This window comes from Protopterus annectens, chromosome 5.part0 (genome assembly GCF_019279795.1).
Source record: "Protopterus annectens isolate FY-2018-M chromosome 5.part0, PAN1.0, whole genome shotgun sequence".
Taxonomy (NCBI): Eukaryota; Metazoa; Chordata; order Ceratodontiformes; family Protopteridae; genus Protopterus; species Protopterus annectens.
The window spans coordinates 1,078,940,232-1,078,960,707 of NC_056735.1; the positions used below are offsets into that span (position 1 = coordinate 1,078,940,232).

The 20,476-nt window shown below is 38.1% G+C and overlaps 1 protein-coding gene across 2 annotated transcripts in view; it reads left to right on the top strand.

Moving 5' to 3' along the window:
• Positions 1 to 20,476, top strand: part of SLC9A2 (solute carrier family 9 member A2) — a 959,164-nt gene that overhangs the window by 756,816 nt on the left and 181,872 nt on the right. For both annotated transcript variants that reach the window (XM_044070947.1, XM_044070948.1), the window contains 2 exons: positions 5,744 to 5,814; positions 5,998 to 6,159. In XM_044070947.1, coding sequence (XP_043926882.1) covers positions 5,744 to 5,814; positions 5,998 to 6,159 — 233 coding nt within the window. The remainder of the gene's footprint in view (positions 1 to 5,743; positions 5,815 to 5,997; positions 6,160 to 20,476) is intronic.

Genomic DNA, 20,476 nt, shown 5'->3' on the forward strand with positions numbered 1-20,476 from the left:
TAGAGATTACAACCTGTTTTGGTCTTGGGTTTGTTTATTTGTAGGAGGTCTTGTTCAGAGCTGCGTAGTTGTCTGGTGGGGTTGTAATATGAGATGAGAGGAGATAGGCTGGGAGAGTAAGATTTCTGGTAAAGGATGGAGTCCACTATGTGGAGTTGAGAGAGAAGTAGCTGGTGAGGAAACTCAAGCCAGTTTAGGTGTTGTAGGGAAAGACAATGGTTAGATTTATAGGGCTGATGTTCAGCAAATATAGCTACCTTGTTGTAAGTTGTCTCTAATTTGGCAAGTAATGTAGAGTTTAGATTTGTAAGAGCTATAGAATAGGCTAGGTAGGAGGTAGGCATGAGAAAACATTTTTTGCTTTGTTAGTGAGGAACCTTTTGTTTTTATAAAGAAGCCCAAGTTTTTTGATGTGATTTTTTTATACAGTTATTTATTTGCAAGTCAAATTTAAGCTGATCATCAATTATGACTCCAAAAAGTTTTGTGTTATTTTCAACAGTGATGTAGGTATTGTCTAAGAATAGTATGGAAAAAGTGGTTTTGAGGTGGATGAGGTTTTTAGGAAGAAAGAGAAGGAGGTTAGTTTTTTGTGGGGTTAAGTATAAGCTGAGTTTGAGAAAGCCAGGTTTCAACTGAGTTAAAGGATTCTTGGGTAGCAGAGATAAGATCAGAGGGAGTATCAGAGAAGGTGATGACTGTAGAGTCATCTGCATATTGTATGAGGGAAGACTGGGGGCAGGAGGTATGGAGCAGATTAGTGAAGATGTTAAAGAGTAGTGGGCCAAGGATGGATCCTTGTGGGACACCCATTTTTACAGGGAGAGGAGGAGAGAGAGCTGAGAGCCATCTCACCGATTGCTTACAGTTGGTGAGATAGCTGGAAAACCAAGCAATGGTAGCAGTGGAAAAGCTGAGGTTAGACAGTTTGGTTAGAAGGAGAGAGTGGGAGGCAGTATCAAAGGCTTTAGAGAGGTCAAGTAAAAGACAAGAGGCAAGTTTATTGTTGTCTCTTGCCAGAGAGATAGTATGGATGAAGGATAATAGGGCAGGTGTAGTGCTATGCTGTGGGCGAAAGCCATGCTGGGTGTGAGTAAGCAAGTTTTCCTGAAGTAGGTGTTGCATGACTTGCTTGTGAATGCTTTTTTCTAATATTTTTGAGAGAGGTGAGAGTATGGTGATAGGTCTGAAGTTGAAAATTTTGGTAGAGTGGCCTCTCTTATATATGGGTAAAGTGTAGAATTCTTTTCAGATAGAGGGGACTTTAGATTCAGAGATGGAGTGGTTTATTAGGATGGATATAGGGATAGCAATGGAATTAGCAGCTATCTGTAAAACGTAGGGTGGAAGATTAAAGAAACCAGACCCCAAAAAAGGTCTGAACATCATAAGGAGCTATGGTTGTGAACTGGAAATATACAAGAAAGGTGTTTTAGGTTTGAATGAGATAAACAAGCTTGAGTCCCTTATGCTCAAAGCAAACACTATTCTTCTTCAGGTTTCAATTATTTATCTGTTAACTGGAATGCTTGTACTAATACAGACAAATATGCTCAATACATCCTATTCTTAATCAATGCAAACTCACTTGACCAGATTGTACACTCCTATAGGATAAGATCAGATATATCAAATGTGATCATTATAATCATAGTCCCTTTATGCTCTAAGTCTATAATTACTATGTCTGCTTGGGTCTGACCATCACACAGTGCTTCTCATGATTAGAACCCAGCCAGAAATATTCATAGAACCTATAATCTTCAGTGATTTCTCTATGGCAGACTTACTTCATCTATGTAATGACCTGAGGAGGTTCAAAAATTCCCATCCTCCTGAGGACCCAACAGTGAACACTACTACATTCATGGAGGATTTCTAGTTTTAGATCAAAACGTGCATCAAGACTTCAGTCCTGATCTGTATAAAAAAAAATGACAAGTTTAGAAATAAACCTCACTGGTGGAACACTGGCATAAACAATCTTAATAATAAGAGAAAAGAAACTCCTCTCCCTCAAGAGCAAACAGAAAAAAATCTCATATCACAAAACTAAACTCAAAAAGTTAAACAAAGCACTTAGAAATAAAACCATTTTTTCCAAAGCTAGATATGAATTGAACATTTCCACCTTTGTCAAAGGGAGTTATAAATCCTTCTACAGTCATGTCAGCAATCTTAAAAACAATACCTAGCTATGCTCAGAGCTGATGCATAAAGACTTGACATATTCAGACCCTGAAAACATAGAAGACAAATGATCAGGAAAATTTATTTCAAACTTCTCTACTCTATATCACCACCTAACTTCCACAAACATTACCTCATGTTGTCTTCCCTCTGAAACATCAGCCCAGAACTAGTCCTAATGCATCCCTTAGAGGTGAAAAACATGGGACCTGACAATACCGTAGAATACTACTTTGCCAGTATTAAGCACTGTCTCACTGACCCACTTCATAAACTGTTCAACCACAACATCTCATATGACTTCATGCTTGAGGAATACAGAATGGTGGTGGTCATCCCCTACACAAATGAGACCCTACCACTGATCTTGGAAATTCTATACCAAAAAGCACCACAAATTTTATCTGTAATACAATGGAATGCATAGTTAAGGATTTCATCAACACTAGACAATGGCAGCCAATAGTCCCTTCATCCAAATTTGTTTGGATTGGGAGGATCTGCAGGCTGAACTCAGATGATTGCAGAAGACAGTTGCAGCAAACACTTTTCAATATTTTTATGTTGACCAATAGACTTATGACAGAAGAGGTCTTTGGTCCTGAAGAAGTTATTAATTTAACCTGGCTTGTAAGTCATGGCATCCTCAACAAAAGGGAATCTTGTACAAGGATTGGTTGACAAAGTACAGGATGCACCATACTGGTCTGATGGAGTGTCAAAGTGTTAGTTCAGGTAGAATCCAATCTGATAATAATACACATTGGTTCATAGGTCTGATTGTACAACCTAGTAGTCATCAAGAAGTTTGATTGCTATCAATCCCATGTATATATCTAATTCAGTCAAATCACACATAAAGTGAACATGAAATGGACAAAAAAATTCCCCCAGAGTGATATACATCAAAGATACATCCTGACAAATCACAGAAAAGCAAAAAATAAAGAAAAATGCTTAGTTAAGGATGCTACACACAAAGACACGAAAAGGCATCCCATGCCCCCCAAACATAAATATACCAACTCTACCACTAACCACTGCAAGTGCACAATGAACAATGACTGTGCTAACGCATCTATACTCACCACAGTAAAAACCAGAACACACACACACCAAGCTAAGAAACATCCCATGCAAACAACAAAACAAAAGTATATTTAAGCCTCTCAAGTAAACCTGCAAAAATAACACACCATGCAGCATTCTGAGTGATACATATTTCTGCAATGACATTTCTGTGTATTCTCTCAATAAAACTACTATACAAACCACTCAGTCAGTTCAAAGACTGTTCTATTCAACTACACTCATGGGTTTGATGTACAGATTTTTAAAAGGATTGAGATCATACTTTGCCTTACAGTACAGGCACAGTTCACCTCTAAACAACATATAAGGGGTCTACAAAGAACATAATATAGTATCGGTTCTGGATTCTTTCTGAATAGTTCATGTTTTTGAGCACTATGATTCTTCTGTTAAGGAATTATTGTATCTTTTTGTGTTTTTACATCTGGTTGGTCCATGTCTACACAGCATAGTACTACATCGACCCATCTCTCCAGAATCTACTCCAACCCTACATAACCACGAGACCACTAAGATCCATCCACAAAAACCTCCTATAGGTCACAAGAGCCAATAACTATGCTGGAGAAGCATTGTTCTCCTGCACTATAACCAAACTCTGGAACTCCCTCCCATCCTCAATTACTGCTGTAACTTCTTGCACCCACTTCAAATCCTTACTAAAATCACACTTAAAAACTTGCCAGATATGCCCTTGCAAACCCCCCCCCCTCTCTAATGCCATCCACTCCACCCACCCACTACCTATCTCGGCCCCCTATCAACAACCTACTCTTAGCAAGCTTGGCTACTCATATTCCCATCTACCTAACACATAGTACTAACTTCTTGTAGCAACAATTGCTAATGGCTGTTATGTACCTCATAAACAGATGTATCAGTTGTTCACTGATGAATCTCAACTACATTTGTAACCATATTTAGTATATGTCACCATATTTTAAAACTGTACTATGTTCTACAGCTGTTTTACATCTATGTTTTTTTCTTGTCTTACATCCTCAGCTGGACTAATGTCTAGATCTTAAATTCTATGTTTTTAACTGTATAAGATAAGTAATACTTAATGTGGAGCTTTTTTCCCTGGGCCTCCGCTGAAAACGGACCTGTGTCCAGTCAGACTCTCCCGGTCAACAAATGCAAATAAATAAATAAATAAATAATATTCAAAAATGATTCAGATCAGAGAGTTACAAACTGTCACAATTGTCTTTCTGCAGTGATAGGATATGCCCTTTAGAATAAGGTGGGCTACAGAATATTCTTCATTAGCTTTGTTAGATAGACATCGGTCAAAGTTTTACACCAGCTCACACCAACTTAACATTTGCTTGACGGACAAAAATCTTATCTGGCATTTTAAGTGCCTTAGCATTCTAATTCCCTCCATCCATATCCCCAATGTCTGTATGGATTCCCTCTCCACCAACATTTCAGTGGCCCATTCCACTGATCCACAACTTCCTCTGTGAAGAAGTACTTTTGGAGTTCCACAAAGCAGTCAGTTCCTACAGTTTGCTACTTAGAGCCCTACCTTCTCCTCTGTCGTTTGCTGCTTAGAGACCTACCTCCTCCTCTGTCGTTTGCTGCTTAGAGACCTACCTCCTCCTCTTCCTTCTTGTATAGAATGACCAATACACATTTCTTTTGTATAAGCTGATACAATAATATCAAGCCACCATCACCGCCATCACCCCCCTATGCACGCACACACACACACACACACACACACACACACACACACACACATACACATCTCTTCTAATCTCAGATTGGAAGAGCTCTAACTTCTCTAGACTCAGGTCATATTCCTTCCTCTCTATCCCATAGATCATTCTGGTAACTGCCCTGTGATCTCCTTCCTGTAGCTTAAAGTCATTTTCCTTATCTGGCCTCCAGAAATATATATATATATATATATATATATATATATATATATATATATATATATATATATATATAATATGTATATCCATCCAGTAGGAATAGTATTTACAGTAAATGAGTTTTTAGTCAATGATGTCATTGTAAAGAGTTCTGCATCATACCTCACAGCCATCCAGATTTTCACAGAATATCCAGATATTTGCCTCATATTATTGGTCTGTTCCTCATAAAATTTGTTGTTTTCTGGCAAATCACTGATAACCTGTGTCACTAAATTATGATATAATGACATGCATTTGAGTTTCAGACTTCATATACTTCAAAAAAGGCATGTTAATACCAATTCTATTATTCTAGCAACTTTGTTTTAGTTCATAAGAGCAACATTTAAAATTGCACCTGATTTTGAGCCTTTGTCCTGCGATTATTTTTAGTTGTATTCTGATTTCATATGCTTAGAAGTGGAGAGGAATGGTGTGCATTGTCAAATGTCTTGTCAGTATAGCTACATCTTGCATAAGCACAATAAAGAATGTAAACAGTTAATACTTTCACCTGCTCATTTTTTCTGCAGTCTATGGACCACCTAGTATCTGGTGTTGAAGATATTTGTGGACAGTGGAGCCATTACTACTTGAAGGACAAGTAAGAGGCTAAATCCATGTTGTTAACAACTAAATGAGCTGCATATCTTGTTCTTCATTGTCTTATAATAAAAGTAACTGATGTACACAGTTCACTTCTCTGCTAGTTCTACCTGATGTATTTAAGTAGCACTTCAACAAGTTCTAAAACAGAGCTATTTCCTTTAATCAAATGTATCTACAGATTCAAAAACATTAATGTCAAGTACCTGAGGAAAATTTTGATTGGGAATAAGATGCCAGAGTCCAGCATTATTTCTCTATATAAAAAACTGGAACTGCAACATGCAATTGACCTGGCTGAAAGTGGACAGCTGAGTACAGTGCCATCATCTGCTTCTCTGTTGTAAGTATACATTTTCATGTTAAACTTAAGTATACAATTTTACCATTAGTCTGACAAATAACCTGTCATAAGCACATTTTCCATATATACAGAAACTAGTTTTTATTGGAACTACAGCAGTTTTAACTGTGTATTAATATAAATCATTTCCTAGACCTTACTGACCAAACTACAGCAAGATATTTGGCTGAGATACTCCTATAATAGCTGCAAAATTAATAATGATTTGCTCTGTGTAAACTAAGTAATAAGACACTGCAGACTCCAGTTTACAATTAAGATTACTGAAAACTATGGGAAGAGATACATGAGGGAATAGCATACTTGGTCCACTATATTGTAGTCATTACATGATTCCAAGTTCATCTAACAAGTTTTTAAATAACAGTACTTGATCCACGAGAATAGTACTCAGCTACACGAAGAGACTGCAAAAGTCATGAATTTCATTTTCTGATTTAATTTTTTTATATTTTCCCCAATGTCCTACAGTTAGTACACAGCAATATAGTGATTTTCTGGGATTTAATTCCCTCTGCCTGTCCTTGCCTACTGTGTGACCCTGGGTAAGTCACTTAATGAGACAATACTCACAGGTTGCCCCAGAAAAGGAATAGGTGCCCACTTGTCTTACCTAGTTAATAAATAGATAAAATGAAACAGCATTCAGCTGCCTTAAGTGTTAACTGGCCCATTCATACACCATGAGTGAGGTCCAGTCAGAGAAGACTATCCTTCAGGCAGATATCAGGGTGTTTTAGTATTTAAGCTCTGTCCCAGTCCTCACAGACGTTGCTATACACCTTGCATTGCTAGCCCTTTGACACACGTGTGTTTCCATGCATATGCCAGTACCATATATTGCTTAGCAAGGACTACAAGTCCATTCCATGAAAAAAGTCCTTTGCCCTATCCTCATTCATACAGAGAACATAGCATGCCACTGCAGATCACATGACTCCCTTCAGGATAATTGAGCAAGAACTGGCCACTTCACTTCCATCCCCCAAACCCCCAGCCTTCTACTTTAGTGCCCAGACCACTACTTGAACCTGGATCACAGAGGTGCAGTCAGGGTTCATCCCTCTATACCGTGCCTTCCTTTCTATGAGCTACACTCGGGTAAGTCCATTTCCTCTTCTTATATTTCTTGATTTTAATTAATAAACTAGTTCAACAGTGATTTTGTGATTTTCTGCAGTTTGTGTAACTGATTTCCTCTAAAGTTCAGGGATAGATCGGATATATTCTGTCATCTTTGCTGACCTTAAAGACAACATTTTTTAAAATTAAAAAGGGAATTGTTGTAGCCAAAAGTTGAACTGTATGCAAACCTCAGTTGAAGTGACACATTTCATTTTCATTAGCCAGCTTCTAGACTTTGTCAACCGAAACAGGGCAATGTTGCACTTTTTCTGGTGTTAGGTTTTCCTTTGAGAGTGTCCAAGAAAGGTATAATCATTTAAATTATTATTACATAATCATGTTATAACATTTGTAATTGCATTGAAAGGAAAACTTGGACTACCTTATTCATAACAGTGGGTTTTATGACATAAAAAAGTAACAGATGAATACCCTGACTTACACAGAATTAAGGGTTCAAGATACTGACCATTAAAACTGCCATGGCATAGCAGCCTTGAGCATACTGTGAATATGTTTGGCATTTATCTACAGCCTATAGATCAATAAATTAAAGAAAATGTAACATATAAATCATTATGCATTTTAATAAACCATAAAGCTTCATTTTGAAATATTAGATGTTAGAAATGTATGTAAGGATCTGAAACATTAAATAGTATCTTGACTCCCAGGTGTAGTCAATAGTTACAGTTCTATAAAATTAAAATGTAGTGGCCAGATACGTAATTTCACTTTTTAAGGGTAACTTGTAAACAAAACTGTGCATGCACTTTGATAAGATGCAGTATGTGAGAAAAATAGACTAGTGCTTGAAGCAGTTCATGATATTTTTATTGTTTTTTTTTTTTGAACTGACAAAAATGGTTTTGCTGTACAGACGAGGTCAGGAGTTATATCACCCAATACCTGGTTGTGTGGCATAAGCCTGATTATGACCTAGAGCATCAGACTTCAAGTAGTGGCAAAGATGCTGGAAAATCCTATTTGAGGGAATACAGGAATAAGTGACTGATGCAAGCTTGTCCATCCTGGTAGGGAGAATGGTAATTCTGGTCGGCCTGTTGCTACCAAGAAAATAGAGGCTTGTGTGGTATCAAAATGTCCAAGACTGGGAGATGGGTTCAGTGCACTCAGGCCAGTAAAGTTAGCCATCACTGTGTGTGGGTGATAGTTTGCACATGTATGCTGAGACAAAGGATGCCTTGGAGTGATGCAAATATTCAAGTCGGCCACCAAGGACAGGGTTATGTCAGAATGTTGATATTAGTCCAGACATCTTCCACTGCTGCCTGCATCTATGCATCTAAGCTCCTCTGGTTGGCCTTTGCAATCATACTGGGAGCCCTCTAGTAGTGACTTAATGAATGGATTCAAGATAGACAGGGCAAAACTTGATGATTGGTAGGCAGGACTGGTGTTAGCATTTTGGGATCCCCCCAGCAAATATCAAGTTGGGGGCCCCCTAGGCACTTCCAGTATAAGTATCATTCTGTCAGTGCCACCCCTCCTAAGAAACCTTTTAGTTTGTGCTGCAAACTCTTAGGAGTAGAATGTACAGACAGACCTGTAGCTACAAGCTCTTACATTACAACAGGCCTATATACCACACTATGTTGACCTGTCTAACAAATGGACACTTACAGTTACTGGCATTTAGTTGCAACAATGATACATTGCAATAACTATGTACAGGTCTGGAATTAAATGAACTGATGACTAGGCCTACCATTTCAACTCCCTCTGCACACACCCCCAGTTCTCTCCTCTGCCCCCCCCCCTTTTGGGCTCCCCATACCACGCATATTACTTTTTTCTTCCTTTTCTCACATTTTACCGTACTCTTAGCTTTTTTAAGAAGCCATAATTTTCTATATGCTCTGAAGTGCATGTTAAAGTTTTTTTTTCTTTTTACACAACCTTTTCATCCAGTAATGAGCTTGAAAATAAATTATGATTAAGGAAAGACATTCACTGTGCTGTTCAACTTAAGTTCTCCTTGCATCCTTTCAACACTCCTTTCCTGAACAAGACAGCACAGTAATAATCATTTAGGAAATAACTCAAATAAGCAAGGGCCCAAGAAGCTGTAGGGTTACAGATGGTCTGGGATGCATTTTAGAGCATATTCTCAACATTTTACTCCAATGGTGGCCTAAAGAAAAATCAAGAAAATAATTTCAGTCTTATTTTTTTCTTTAAATTGTCTTAGTCATATATTTCAAGTGACTGCTGATATACATATACATAGCATGCTTCCTCATCTGTAACCCTCAAAGTCAGCCTCATGTATATGTGCCTGATGTGTGATTGTGAGAATGATTTCAATGATATATTCTAATTTGTTGGTCCTAGACAGTACACCACCACTACACAAGCTATAGTAACCTTCTTTTTACACTTTTGAGGTCTGTGAGAAAAGTAAATAAACAATGACCACACTGTCCTCAGCTCAAACACAAGCTGTAATAAAGAGTGTGTAGTGAACTATATATAAGGTGTGTCTTGTTTTAATAACAGTTTACTCTGTAAAGGCTTTTCTGCCAAGGCGCTAAGAGAAAAGTATATTTTGCTGCAATTCGTGTTTGTTCAGAGACAGATTTATAAGCTGCTATTTGGTTTGGCTTTAAGTGCAATTTTATCTGCTTTTTGCACATCGACCTTTTGATCAACCAATAAATGGACTTATTACATATTTAGAGGTATTGTTCCTGGTCTTCGTGATATATTTTTTCTGTTTGGTTCTCAGTTGTATTCACAAGCTGTAATAACTTCAAGTGCACACCTCTAAGGTTTGACTGTGATGAAAATTAAAGTTGTAATAACCACACAATCCTCAGCCACCCATAACCTACAGCAGCTTTCTGTATACACACATTTGAGCAGGGCTGGTTTTAGAATGGGTATGGTTGAAACCAAAGGCTATTATCAGCTTTATCCTAAAATGGTGATATATCAGCACTCTTCAGGTTAAACAGATCAATCAGAAAATTGATACATTTTTTCTCCTGAGTTTTCTTCAATGAGCAACAGCTTTTGTGGGGGCCCCTACAGAGTCAAAGATGATTAAGGGAGCTCCCAGTATCCATTTATACAGTCTGGTGAGTGGGGGCCACCAGATTCCAAGAAGATCTAAGTGTCTGAATGCTCTGTGATATATTTTAGGTCTTACTTTTGAAATATAATTACTTGTTATATAATTACTTGTTAGGTACATTTTTTACTGATACCCAGAAGAATAATGTCTGTGTCATGGCATTACTGGGTGCGTGCACATATAAAAATCAGTGATATTTTTACATACACACATAGACACACACAAGCCTAAGCCATTGTGGTACTAGTTTTGTACTTATTTCAGCAAATAGCAATACATTGTGCAACATTGGCACTGCCACACCAGATCAGTAACTGCTGTTTAGCAGTCATCAAACAGCAGGAGGGGTAAGTCACTTATTTCCCTCATTGAAGAGCAATGCGTACCCATCACTGGCCCTGATTTCACATACCCGTCACTGTCCCTAATTTCACATACCTGTCACTGGCCCTGATTTCAAGGACCTTCCCTGATTTTGTTCATACTTTTGCTTTCTCCTTTGTAAAAAGTTTGATTTGCTGGTAAATCATTCAGGACTACAAACAGTCAATCAATCCAGACATCTGGGTTTTATACTTATTGTCCAAAAATACGTGTTGATGCAAAAGGTGTTATTCTACTAACTTTTTAATCAAATTAGAGTAATATGTAAAATGTAGTCCTGATTCTGAGCCTTTATTCTATTATTTTTGGGAATGCACTGAATTCTTAAGCAAATAAATTGAGAGTTATAGTATCTGGTGTTCTGCTTGTATTTATAAAACTCCCTGAAAGAGAAAATCATCCTTGATGATCGGAAGTATCAGCTCTTCTTAAAATCCAAAATTTGCACTGAGATAAGTCACTCTGGGCTGATGATCTCTCTAGTGCTTACCTTGCTCATGTTCATTATCAGCATCATCCTAACAGGGTCATAGCACAGCCCTGCCCAGGTTAAAGAGCATAATTAGTAAGTTAATACATTTTTTCTTCCTCATTTTCCCCAACCAACAGCAGCTTTTGTGGGGCCCCCACACAATCAAGGAAGATTAAAGGGGCCCCTGCAGCCATGGGTGTAGCAGGGACCTAAAGCTGGCTTTGTAGTTAGTGGAGAAAATGTCCAACAGCAGGGGTTAACTAAGCCAGGGGCACTATGTCAGTGGTAAAATATTTAATAGAATTCTGATGCCTGTTAGTTGACAAAACATTGTTAATACAACCAGAAATATCTTTGAATTTTAAAGGGGATATAAATAAGAGTTCTTACACATGTGGTTTATTAAGTATACAAGAATGTTGTGCTAGCTTTTGTTGGTTTGACAGACATGTTACAAAACATCAGTATAAGATAACTTGCTGTGGTTGGGGGCCCTCAGCAACCGCAGGGTTTGCTGGTGCCCAAAGCCAGCTATGCTTGTAGGCATTGAGGTAAAAACAACTTAAAAAACTCATGAAGATGGAGGGGGGGTCTAGTGATCAGCTCTGTAAAGCAAAGGATTAGGCTTACTGCTGTGCTGTGGTTCTGCCCATAAATGAATATATGGCATTTGTAAGTCTTACCTGGGTTATTCCAGCTATCTTTATTCCAAGAATGCTGGAGGAATAAAATGATCTAATTTTAAGATGAATGCAGCATTAAGAGGCAAAGGGCATTGGAAGTTAACTGATCTCCTGTCAGTCTGCTAACTGAAAAACTCATGATCATGTTACTGAAGTGCACACAGGCTAGAAATGTTAGGTTGTGTCCCAATGGGTAAAATACAGAGGATTATGATCAGATTGCTAATCATAACTACTTTGTCAATATGTTCAAGAAAAGGAGCCAAGAACTTCACCTTGATAACATCCTGCTTTGGTCTCTCATTTTTATTGTTATTTTGTATGCAGAATTGGTAATAGCTAATGACATCGAGTTGGGATGTGTATTTCTAGTACTTAGTGGTGTTTTTATTCATTTACTGTTTTTTTTAAATGTTTTCTAAACAATAACACCCTTTACATCAAGTATATACACAAAGATTAAATACATCAAAGTTTCATATACAGTTTTAAATAAACTCATTTAATTAGTAATTATATTCATGAAGCGATACTTTATGTTTTAATAAATTTAAAGTTCTTGTTAGTAATAGCTGTTAATTTGGTAAACACATTTTATTATGGCCAACAGTGTTGTCAATTTTGATAATGTCTGACAGTTTAGGTGACACAGGCTTTTTCCAGTGTGCTAAAAGCATCTATAATATGGGATATTGAGATGAAGTTACATATCCAGGGAAGAAGTACGTCCATCTTTCATGGTGTGACCTTTGTTTACTTCATAATTCATATACAGTTTCTGGGCATCTCTCCCTGTCACTGGTGTTTTTACATATTTAGGAAGGAGTGCAGAAGTAGTCCTTGGGGTCATATCTTATTCTTGTTTACTTGCTGCAACTTTATGTAATATATTATATCACGTGTGTTAGATACTGACTGTGTCAACATGCATTTTAACGTCATGATAAGGCTATGAACACAATTCTTCTGAGTACTGATAGTTTAAAGAGATTTCATTGAAAATCTGATTCAGCAGATCAAAAACAGAGTGTTTTGGCCTGCTGCACCTCCCATCTGGGAAGTCAAGCTCACAGTTGATTGAAAGTGGTTTTCAGCATAATCGTTTCACACTATTGGCACTCAGACTAATTCACTTGCTGCAGTCATTGCTTTCTTTCATGTGACATTAAAGGAAATAACGTTAAACAAGTATTAGTTGTAGCACAATATTGGCATTATTGAAGAAAGACTGCAACAATAGGTAAGGTATGTCAATGTGCCTCATGTCAATGTTATTAACTTTATATTATTATTATTATTGTTATTATTATTATTATTATTATTATTATTATCATTATTATTATTATCATTATTGTTATTAATTAAGCTTATTATATTCAGTTTGTGCAACTGTATTCTTTCAAAATGTGTAATTTGCAAATAAGTATACAAATAACTGTAAACAAGTGCATAACTGTTGGCATCCATGTGTAATCTCTGTGTTCTTACCTTATGGCCCTGGGTCATTACTGAAAGGGTCTTCAGATCTGGAGAGAGAGAGAGAAAAAGAGAGACAGAGAGCTGTTGGAATTATACACAATAGAAACATAGTCTAAGATTAATGTGTTCAGTTTTAAAAATACTCCATAAATCAATTAATTGCATTGCCATTTTAACAAAAAAGTAAAACACTAGTACAAAAGAATAAACTCTTTGTAAAGACATTAAAAGCAATATGACAGCATAAAAGAAGGGAAAGAACTCTGTCTCCCTACTCAGGGTCTGTATATCATTCCTGATCTCCGATTTGTATGGATTCTGTATGTTTTTCCTATGTCTGCATGGGTTTTCTCGAGGTAATTTTGTTTCCTTTAATTTTCTAAAACATCATTGGCTGCACTAAAATGTCCACACATTTGTGTGCATACAAATATGTGAATAATGTGATTGTCTCATCAAACATCACACATTCATAAGAGTGAGCGAAGACCCTCTGCACCTTCCCCCATATAGAGGTCTGCACCCCCCACACCCAGTGTAAATTTATACCAACTCTGAGAATGCACAACAGTGGTATTAGGACAAGCTCCCTAACACCAATTTACCACAATCTCATCCAAAAGGTTGCTGGCAAAAACTCCATAGAAAAAAAAAAATCACTCATATGAGTATTCACTCGTATTTACAGTTTCAAAAAAAGCTTTCGCTCATATGAGCATTCGCTGTTTCACCTGCAACTGAATATGTATGTGTTATGTTTTATCTTTGCCCTTGTGACTTAAATCATAGCTAAATGGGGCAAAAAGTACCATGTACCTGGTTAACAAATAAAAGCGTTAATAAATGCAAGGAAATGCCTCTTTACTGAATGTCCAGTTGTTGTGTCTTTCGGCTTTTCCCGGTTAGAGGTCATCACAGCGGAACTCTGGTCCGCTAATGATTGGCAGTAGATTTTTACGTGCTGAGTTGCCAGCCCTGATGCACAACCTTAAACGAAGGTACACCCATTCAAGCATGTCTCCACACAGAAGACGCTCTAGCTGAGAATCGAACAGGACAATGTCTTACTGTGAGGTGACAATGCTACAGCAGCACCACCACCACAGTGTCTTTACTGGATGTCCAGTAGCCCCTGTAAAATACTCCACAGACAGATATGTTGGAGATATAAGCAACAAGATTTCTCTTACAAGGAAAAATAAACAGTGAGATCTGAAGTACAGAGAAAGACTATGTAAATAAGAAAAAGGTTAAGTGGAAGACATGGGGTAGTCAGGTTGGTGGTCTACATAAACAGTGCTGGTCAAAATCATTGGATGAGTTCAGACTAAGTGCTATTTCACTGACTTTAGATGTTACATCTCTGAGTGGTACTATTTACATTCTCTTACAAGTAGTTTAATCGCCAGTACCTCATGCAGGAATCAGTAGATGTGAATGAAATTCACTTTATTTTGATGTACCAAATTCAGTTCAGGACGATGTCAGCAGTCCTCATGGCCTGCCACAGAACTGCCTTGTTGTAACATTGTAATAATACCATGTAAAAGCCAAGAGCAAACCGGCTAGCACAATATAAAGGCTCTTATCAGCCTATGATATTTTGGTATTTCACATATTTTTAGATGTCACTATATGCAGCTGCACCAGCTGCTGCAGAAAAGGCAATTCTGTGATGACAAAATATAATGAGTGATTTTAAATCCCAACTCCTTTGCCATACTTCCAGCTAGCTAAGTACAGAAAATAATCAAAATTCAGTATGCCGATGATGTCACTCAGTACACTGATGATGCTACACTGATAACCACACCTAAGCCTCTCTCAGAACTTTAGGAAAAAAAAAACAAAAGCCTTTTTTTCTATAGAAACCTGGCTCAGCAATTCCATTACCTTCCCACTGTTAAGAAAACCATGTTATTGCTTTTCACATCAAAATCTGCATCTTATACAAAAATAACGTCTCCATTATGTCATTAAACAATACTCCTATCAAACTTTTATCTTACACAAAGTTACTTGGTGTCATTATAGATAATCATCTGAAGTCTAATATTCAAATAAAACAAGCTGTAATGAAAACCCCTAGAAAAATTGGACTCCTACATCATAGCAAACACTTTTTGACAAGCAATACCAAAAATCCTCTGCATATTTTCTACCTTCACTGCTGTATACTGCCCCCAACTAAAGTAGTATTCAGAAATCTCTGCTAACAAAAATGTAGCAATGCCATAACAACATAGTTAAATTGGCCACTAACCAATCTGCATAATCCTATCCTAACTAACCTTAAAAACAGTCAGGTTGACTAGAACGTATCCTGTTAGCATCTGTTCTGAGTATAACCTACAAACCACAAAACTGCCCTGCACTGCAAGCCTTAGTGGAACCTTGACTGCTGCATGACCACTCTGCCCCAAGGACAAGTCCCTGTTAAACCTAACTAAAATCCATACCACTGCTGCCTAGACCTCTACTTGAATCATGTCTCCAAAATCTGGAATTCCATCCCCACCAACAACATACAAAAAAAACAACCTATCCAGATTCAAAAACTTGCTAAAACAATACTTTAAAATCACTTGGCTCTGCTCTTGTACCTCATCAGTCTAGACTACCTCTGCCCTTACCTACCTATATTACCCCTATTTACCTAAATAAAAAAAATCCAAATATAAATCTCCTACTGCATTCTATCCCTTTGCCTTTATTGCCACTTCTGTTGTCTCTACTCGTGTACTGATAATTTTTTCTGTTCCCCACATTTCATCTAATAGTCTCTAACTTCTACATCTACCTCAACTTTTCTACACTTTTATCTAAATTTATATTAGCTAACAAACATACATACTATTTACATATTCCTCACCTCCTCTCTGCTTTCTATTCATGTCTAGAAATGTAAAATTGTAAACTGAATTTTAGATTTCAAAGTGTATGCCAGTTTGTCATGTATTAATATATACTGACTCTTATATTTTACTAATTGCAAATTTTTTCTACTATAGCTGTCCTTCATATTGCACGTCCATGTTATAACATTAAGCTTTACATTTTTTCTATTGTATAAAACTGCCTATTTCATAACTGTGGCATTCCAAACTGGGCCTCCAATGAAGATGAGCTACTACAGCCCAATCAAATTACACCAGTGAACAAAAGTAACAAATAAATATAAAATAAAATAGAATAATTGCTGTGGTATACCTCATCAGTTCCTACCTCTAGAGTTATACGCATGGGGTTGGGATGATGCTAACCTTCTCCACTAATTTCACTTCTTCGACCTCTCCTTGCCCACTCCTTTTTCTCCTAATCCATCTCATCTCTTCTAACCCCTGTACTATACTCATCTCTCCCACACTATTCTCTTAAACAAATTTATATTTCATTGCTGTTTTCATCTCCCATTTACTAACCTATTTATTTTTACCAATTTTCATCTATTTTTTACTACTATTAGTTCAATTTCTTAAACTTGCTATATAACTTTTTTTTTACTCTAACTTCATTCACTTCATGTACTTGTCTTCTACTTTTTAACGAAAAGTCGTATTGATGCCTGTACTATCCTAGTTTGATTGAATTACACTTTTTTATTCCACCATTTTTCACAGACTTCATTATTATCTCCTGGTTAACGCTTGCACTTCATAAATGCTTATGGTTTACCTCTCTATCCTTTTCATCCGATTACTTTCTGTATATATAAACTACTGTATACCAATGTAATGATTTGAAGACTGTAAAATCATTATTTTCATGTTTGTCCCTTGCCAGACATCTGCAGCAACTGAAGAGACCACAGAGGTTTCTAACCAAGAAAATCCAGGGCCTCCAAAACATGACATACATGGAAAGACTGAAAGCCCTGTCACTGTACTCTGTATCATACATGCTGCTGAGAGGTGACCTGTGTCTAGCCTACAGAGCAGTCGTGGATCCTGCCCTAATGGAAATGCTGCACATCTGCAAATCAAATGGAACAAGAATAACTCATTCCAGGGAGCTCAACCTAGCCTGTGACATTAAAAGAAAATGCTGGAGAGACAGATATATCACCCAGCAATTGCTGCTCCAATGGAATAAGCTCCCACATCATGTGAAGCAGAGTTCCTCAATGACTCTATTCAAGTACAACCTTGACAAATGGATGGGTGACTGTAAATTCACCCTGGCGGTGGCACCTATGTCCCTCATGGACAGGAGCAGTCGGTGCTGATCACAGAAATGCTCTGCTAATAACGATCATCTAACTATAGTCAATAAGGGTACTCAGGTTTTTTACATGGCTAGGCTTGTAAAAGCTTTAAGGCCATTAGCCCAGTAATCACCTATGAACCTATGAACCTATGTATGGAGCTTTTCGCCCCAGGTTTCTGCTGAAAATAGGATCAATGCGCAGTTGGGACTATCCTGGTAAACAAATGTCTTATGAATAAAAAGATTGTCTCATTAAACATCTCTCCAACACCCATGGTAATATTCTTTGTAGAAGAAACATTCATTATCATTTCTGACCCACCTTTTCCCACTTTACATGGGGTTGGAATGATGCATCAGCTGTTACCACCTCTTTCAATTCATGGCATTCTTATACAATCCATCCATCTCTTAGCTGGATACCATTGTCTTTTATTGCTATTTTCCTATCTCTCCCAACTCTGATTTAGTAAAAGGTCTTCTGTTTTCCTATACATGTGACCATACCTCCATAATCAGTTGCTCTTGGGCATACTTTGGCTTCCACTTTGATGTCCTCATGTTTTCATCTGTCCCATTACCTTAACTCATTAGCGACTGTGGCTCCATTTCTGTATGTGTCTGACTCATGCCTACAGAGCTAGTATTAACTCAACCCTTTTCTGTACTGCCCAGCACACCACTCTCAAGTTCAAATAAAGAGTTTTACATTTTTACTTACTCTACACATACAAAAGTAGGGTCACTAGATACCGTGCTCTCATATGTGTAAAATAAGTAAAAAAAGACATATGGTTACATAGAAAAAAATGGCTATATTGTGCTTTCTTGCTCATAACTTTTAATAATTCACTTATCTGATTGTCCTACCATATCTGGTGCTCTTCAGCATAACTGGATTAAACATAAGATGCCCTTCTATTCCCATGTTGCAGTATTCATAACATGTGGGGGATTCCCCACTTAGATGACCCAAACATCTGACCAGTATACCAAAGACTTAAGCTATTGCTAGGTACGTGTGATGTTGTACAGAGAAAACAGCTGGCTTCAGACATAAAGGTGACATCTGCACGTACCATCCTCAGAAGTTCAATAATACCAATCCAAACTCCAGCTTCTACCATTTGTCTGATTGTGAAAGTTATTATCCATTCAGATAAGTGCCCATTGGGGAAAAGTTTTATTTGTGCTTTTGCTACTGCATGCTCGTAAGAGGTTAATGCCACCCAAGAAGGGCAAGTGCCACTGTGGAAGACAGATTCCACACAAAGACAATCACGACCAGTGTCTTTTCTGTCTGGGTTCTGATTACACCTACAAGGCCTCTGCCATTTGTCATGTGTTCATTCCTAAAACACTCCTCAGTCATCTGTCTGCTCTTAACATATATCTTGAGAACCAGAGACTAAAGCAAGTAGCCCTCACTATGGAAGGTACTCCAGGTCCATTGGGTGAGCCCCAGAGGAAAAAGGTGAAAAAGATAAGGCCTGAATCTTCGGCTGCATCGTTGATCCCAGACGTCCCTCTCTAGGCTGGTGAAGGACTGGAGGTACATATGGTGTCTGGTCCTCCTCCTTCATTGGGTACTGATTTAGAAGCCGCTATGGTGGGTTCTTTCAGCATGTGCACAGAGGCAGAGGCATCACAAATGTCTGCTTTGGACAGCAAAGGTGAACTGCGGCTCGCTCCTTCAGATGTTCCTTGCAGTACCTGTCCTGCCTATTCGATTGAGGTCTTGCTGACATTGGGGCAAGAGCCTAGGTCTATGTTGGCCCAACCATCCCAGCCTACAGGAGTACTTCCACTTAAAAGGAAACACAAACAAAAGCATGTGTCTCCCACACAGGATCCTTCCCAGACTGGCAAGCTTTTTCTCAAGGAATCTTGAATGCCTTTTTGGCATTTAGGCCTTCCAATTTGCAACCTCGTACTCCAGCATCTCCTCTTTCCCCTCCACCTAGGAGTGCTGGTGTTGAACAAGAGGCCTTCATCTTCAGATGAGTCCCTGGCCTACTCCAATCAAATTGACTCTCCTCTGAGTTATGCATCCCCTGAAGTTTATTCTAATGGTGGAGACTCCCCTGAACAGGATATTACATTTGGAGAAACCATCTCCAGAATGAGGGATTTTTTCAAGTGGGAAAGCACTCAGGTTTTGGAAGTATAAAAGAGGTATTATGATCTCTTACAAATAGACCCTCCTGCCCCTTCAGCTATCCCACCTGTTTTACCAGCTTTTCAGGATGCTTTTCTTTTAGCATCCATAAACCATGACTCTCAACCTACTGTGCCCAAAAGGTCAGACAGGTTCTATAAAGTCCCTGAAGACAGCAGCTATCTGTACAAATGTCCTCTTGCAGTCCAGTTGTGATTTCACTTTGCTGATAAACCTTCTAAATTACTGCCCTTCACCAATGTCTTGCCCTCTGACAGGGTCAGTAGAATGATGGAGAGGATTGGAAAAAAGGTGTACACCTCCTCCACTCTGGCTTTTAAGGCCATTAATTATCAGACACACATGTCTAAGTATGTACTGGCCTTACTTTCCCAAGCCTCTCAAGTGCTGACAGATCTTCCAGATTCTACAGCCAAATCCCAGCTCTCTTCCCTCTTGGCAGTTTCTTCCCAGGTTATCAGACGTTCTATAAAATGCAGTTATGACACAGCTGAAGTTTCTGCAAGATCACCAGCATCTGGTTCTGTCCTTAGGATGTATTCTTGGCTGAGATTGCAGCCTTTGTCTGAGGATTTCAAGGCAAAACTCATGGATGCACCCCTAGACAATAACACCCTATTTGATGCTAATGCTGCAGCCCTCTTCAAATCCCTTCAAGAGAAAGGAAAAAA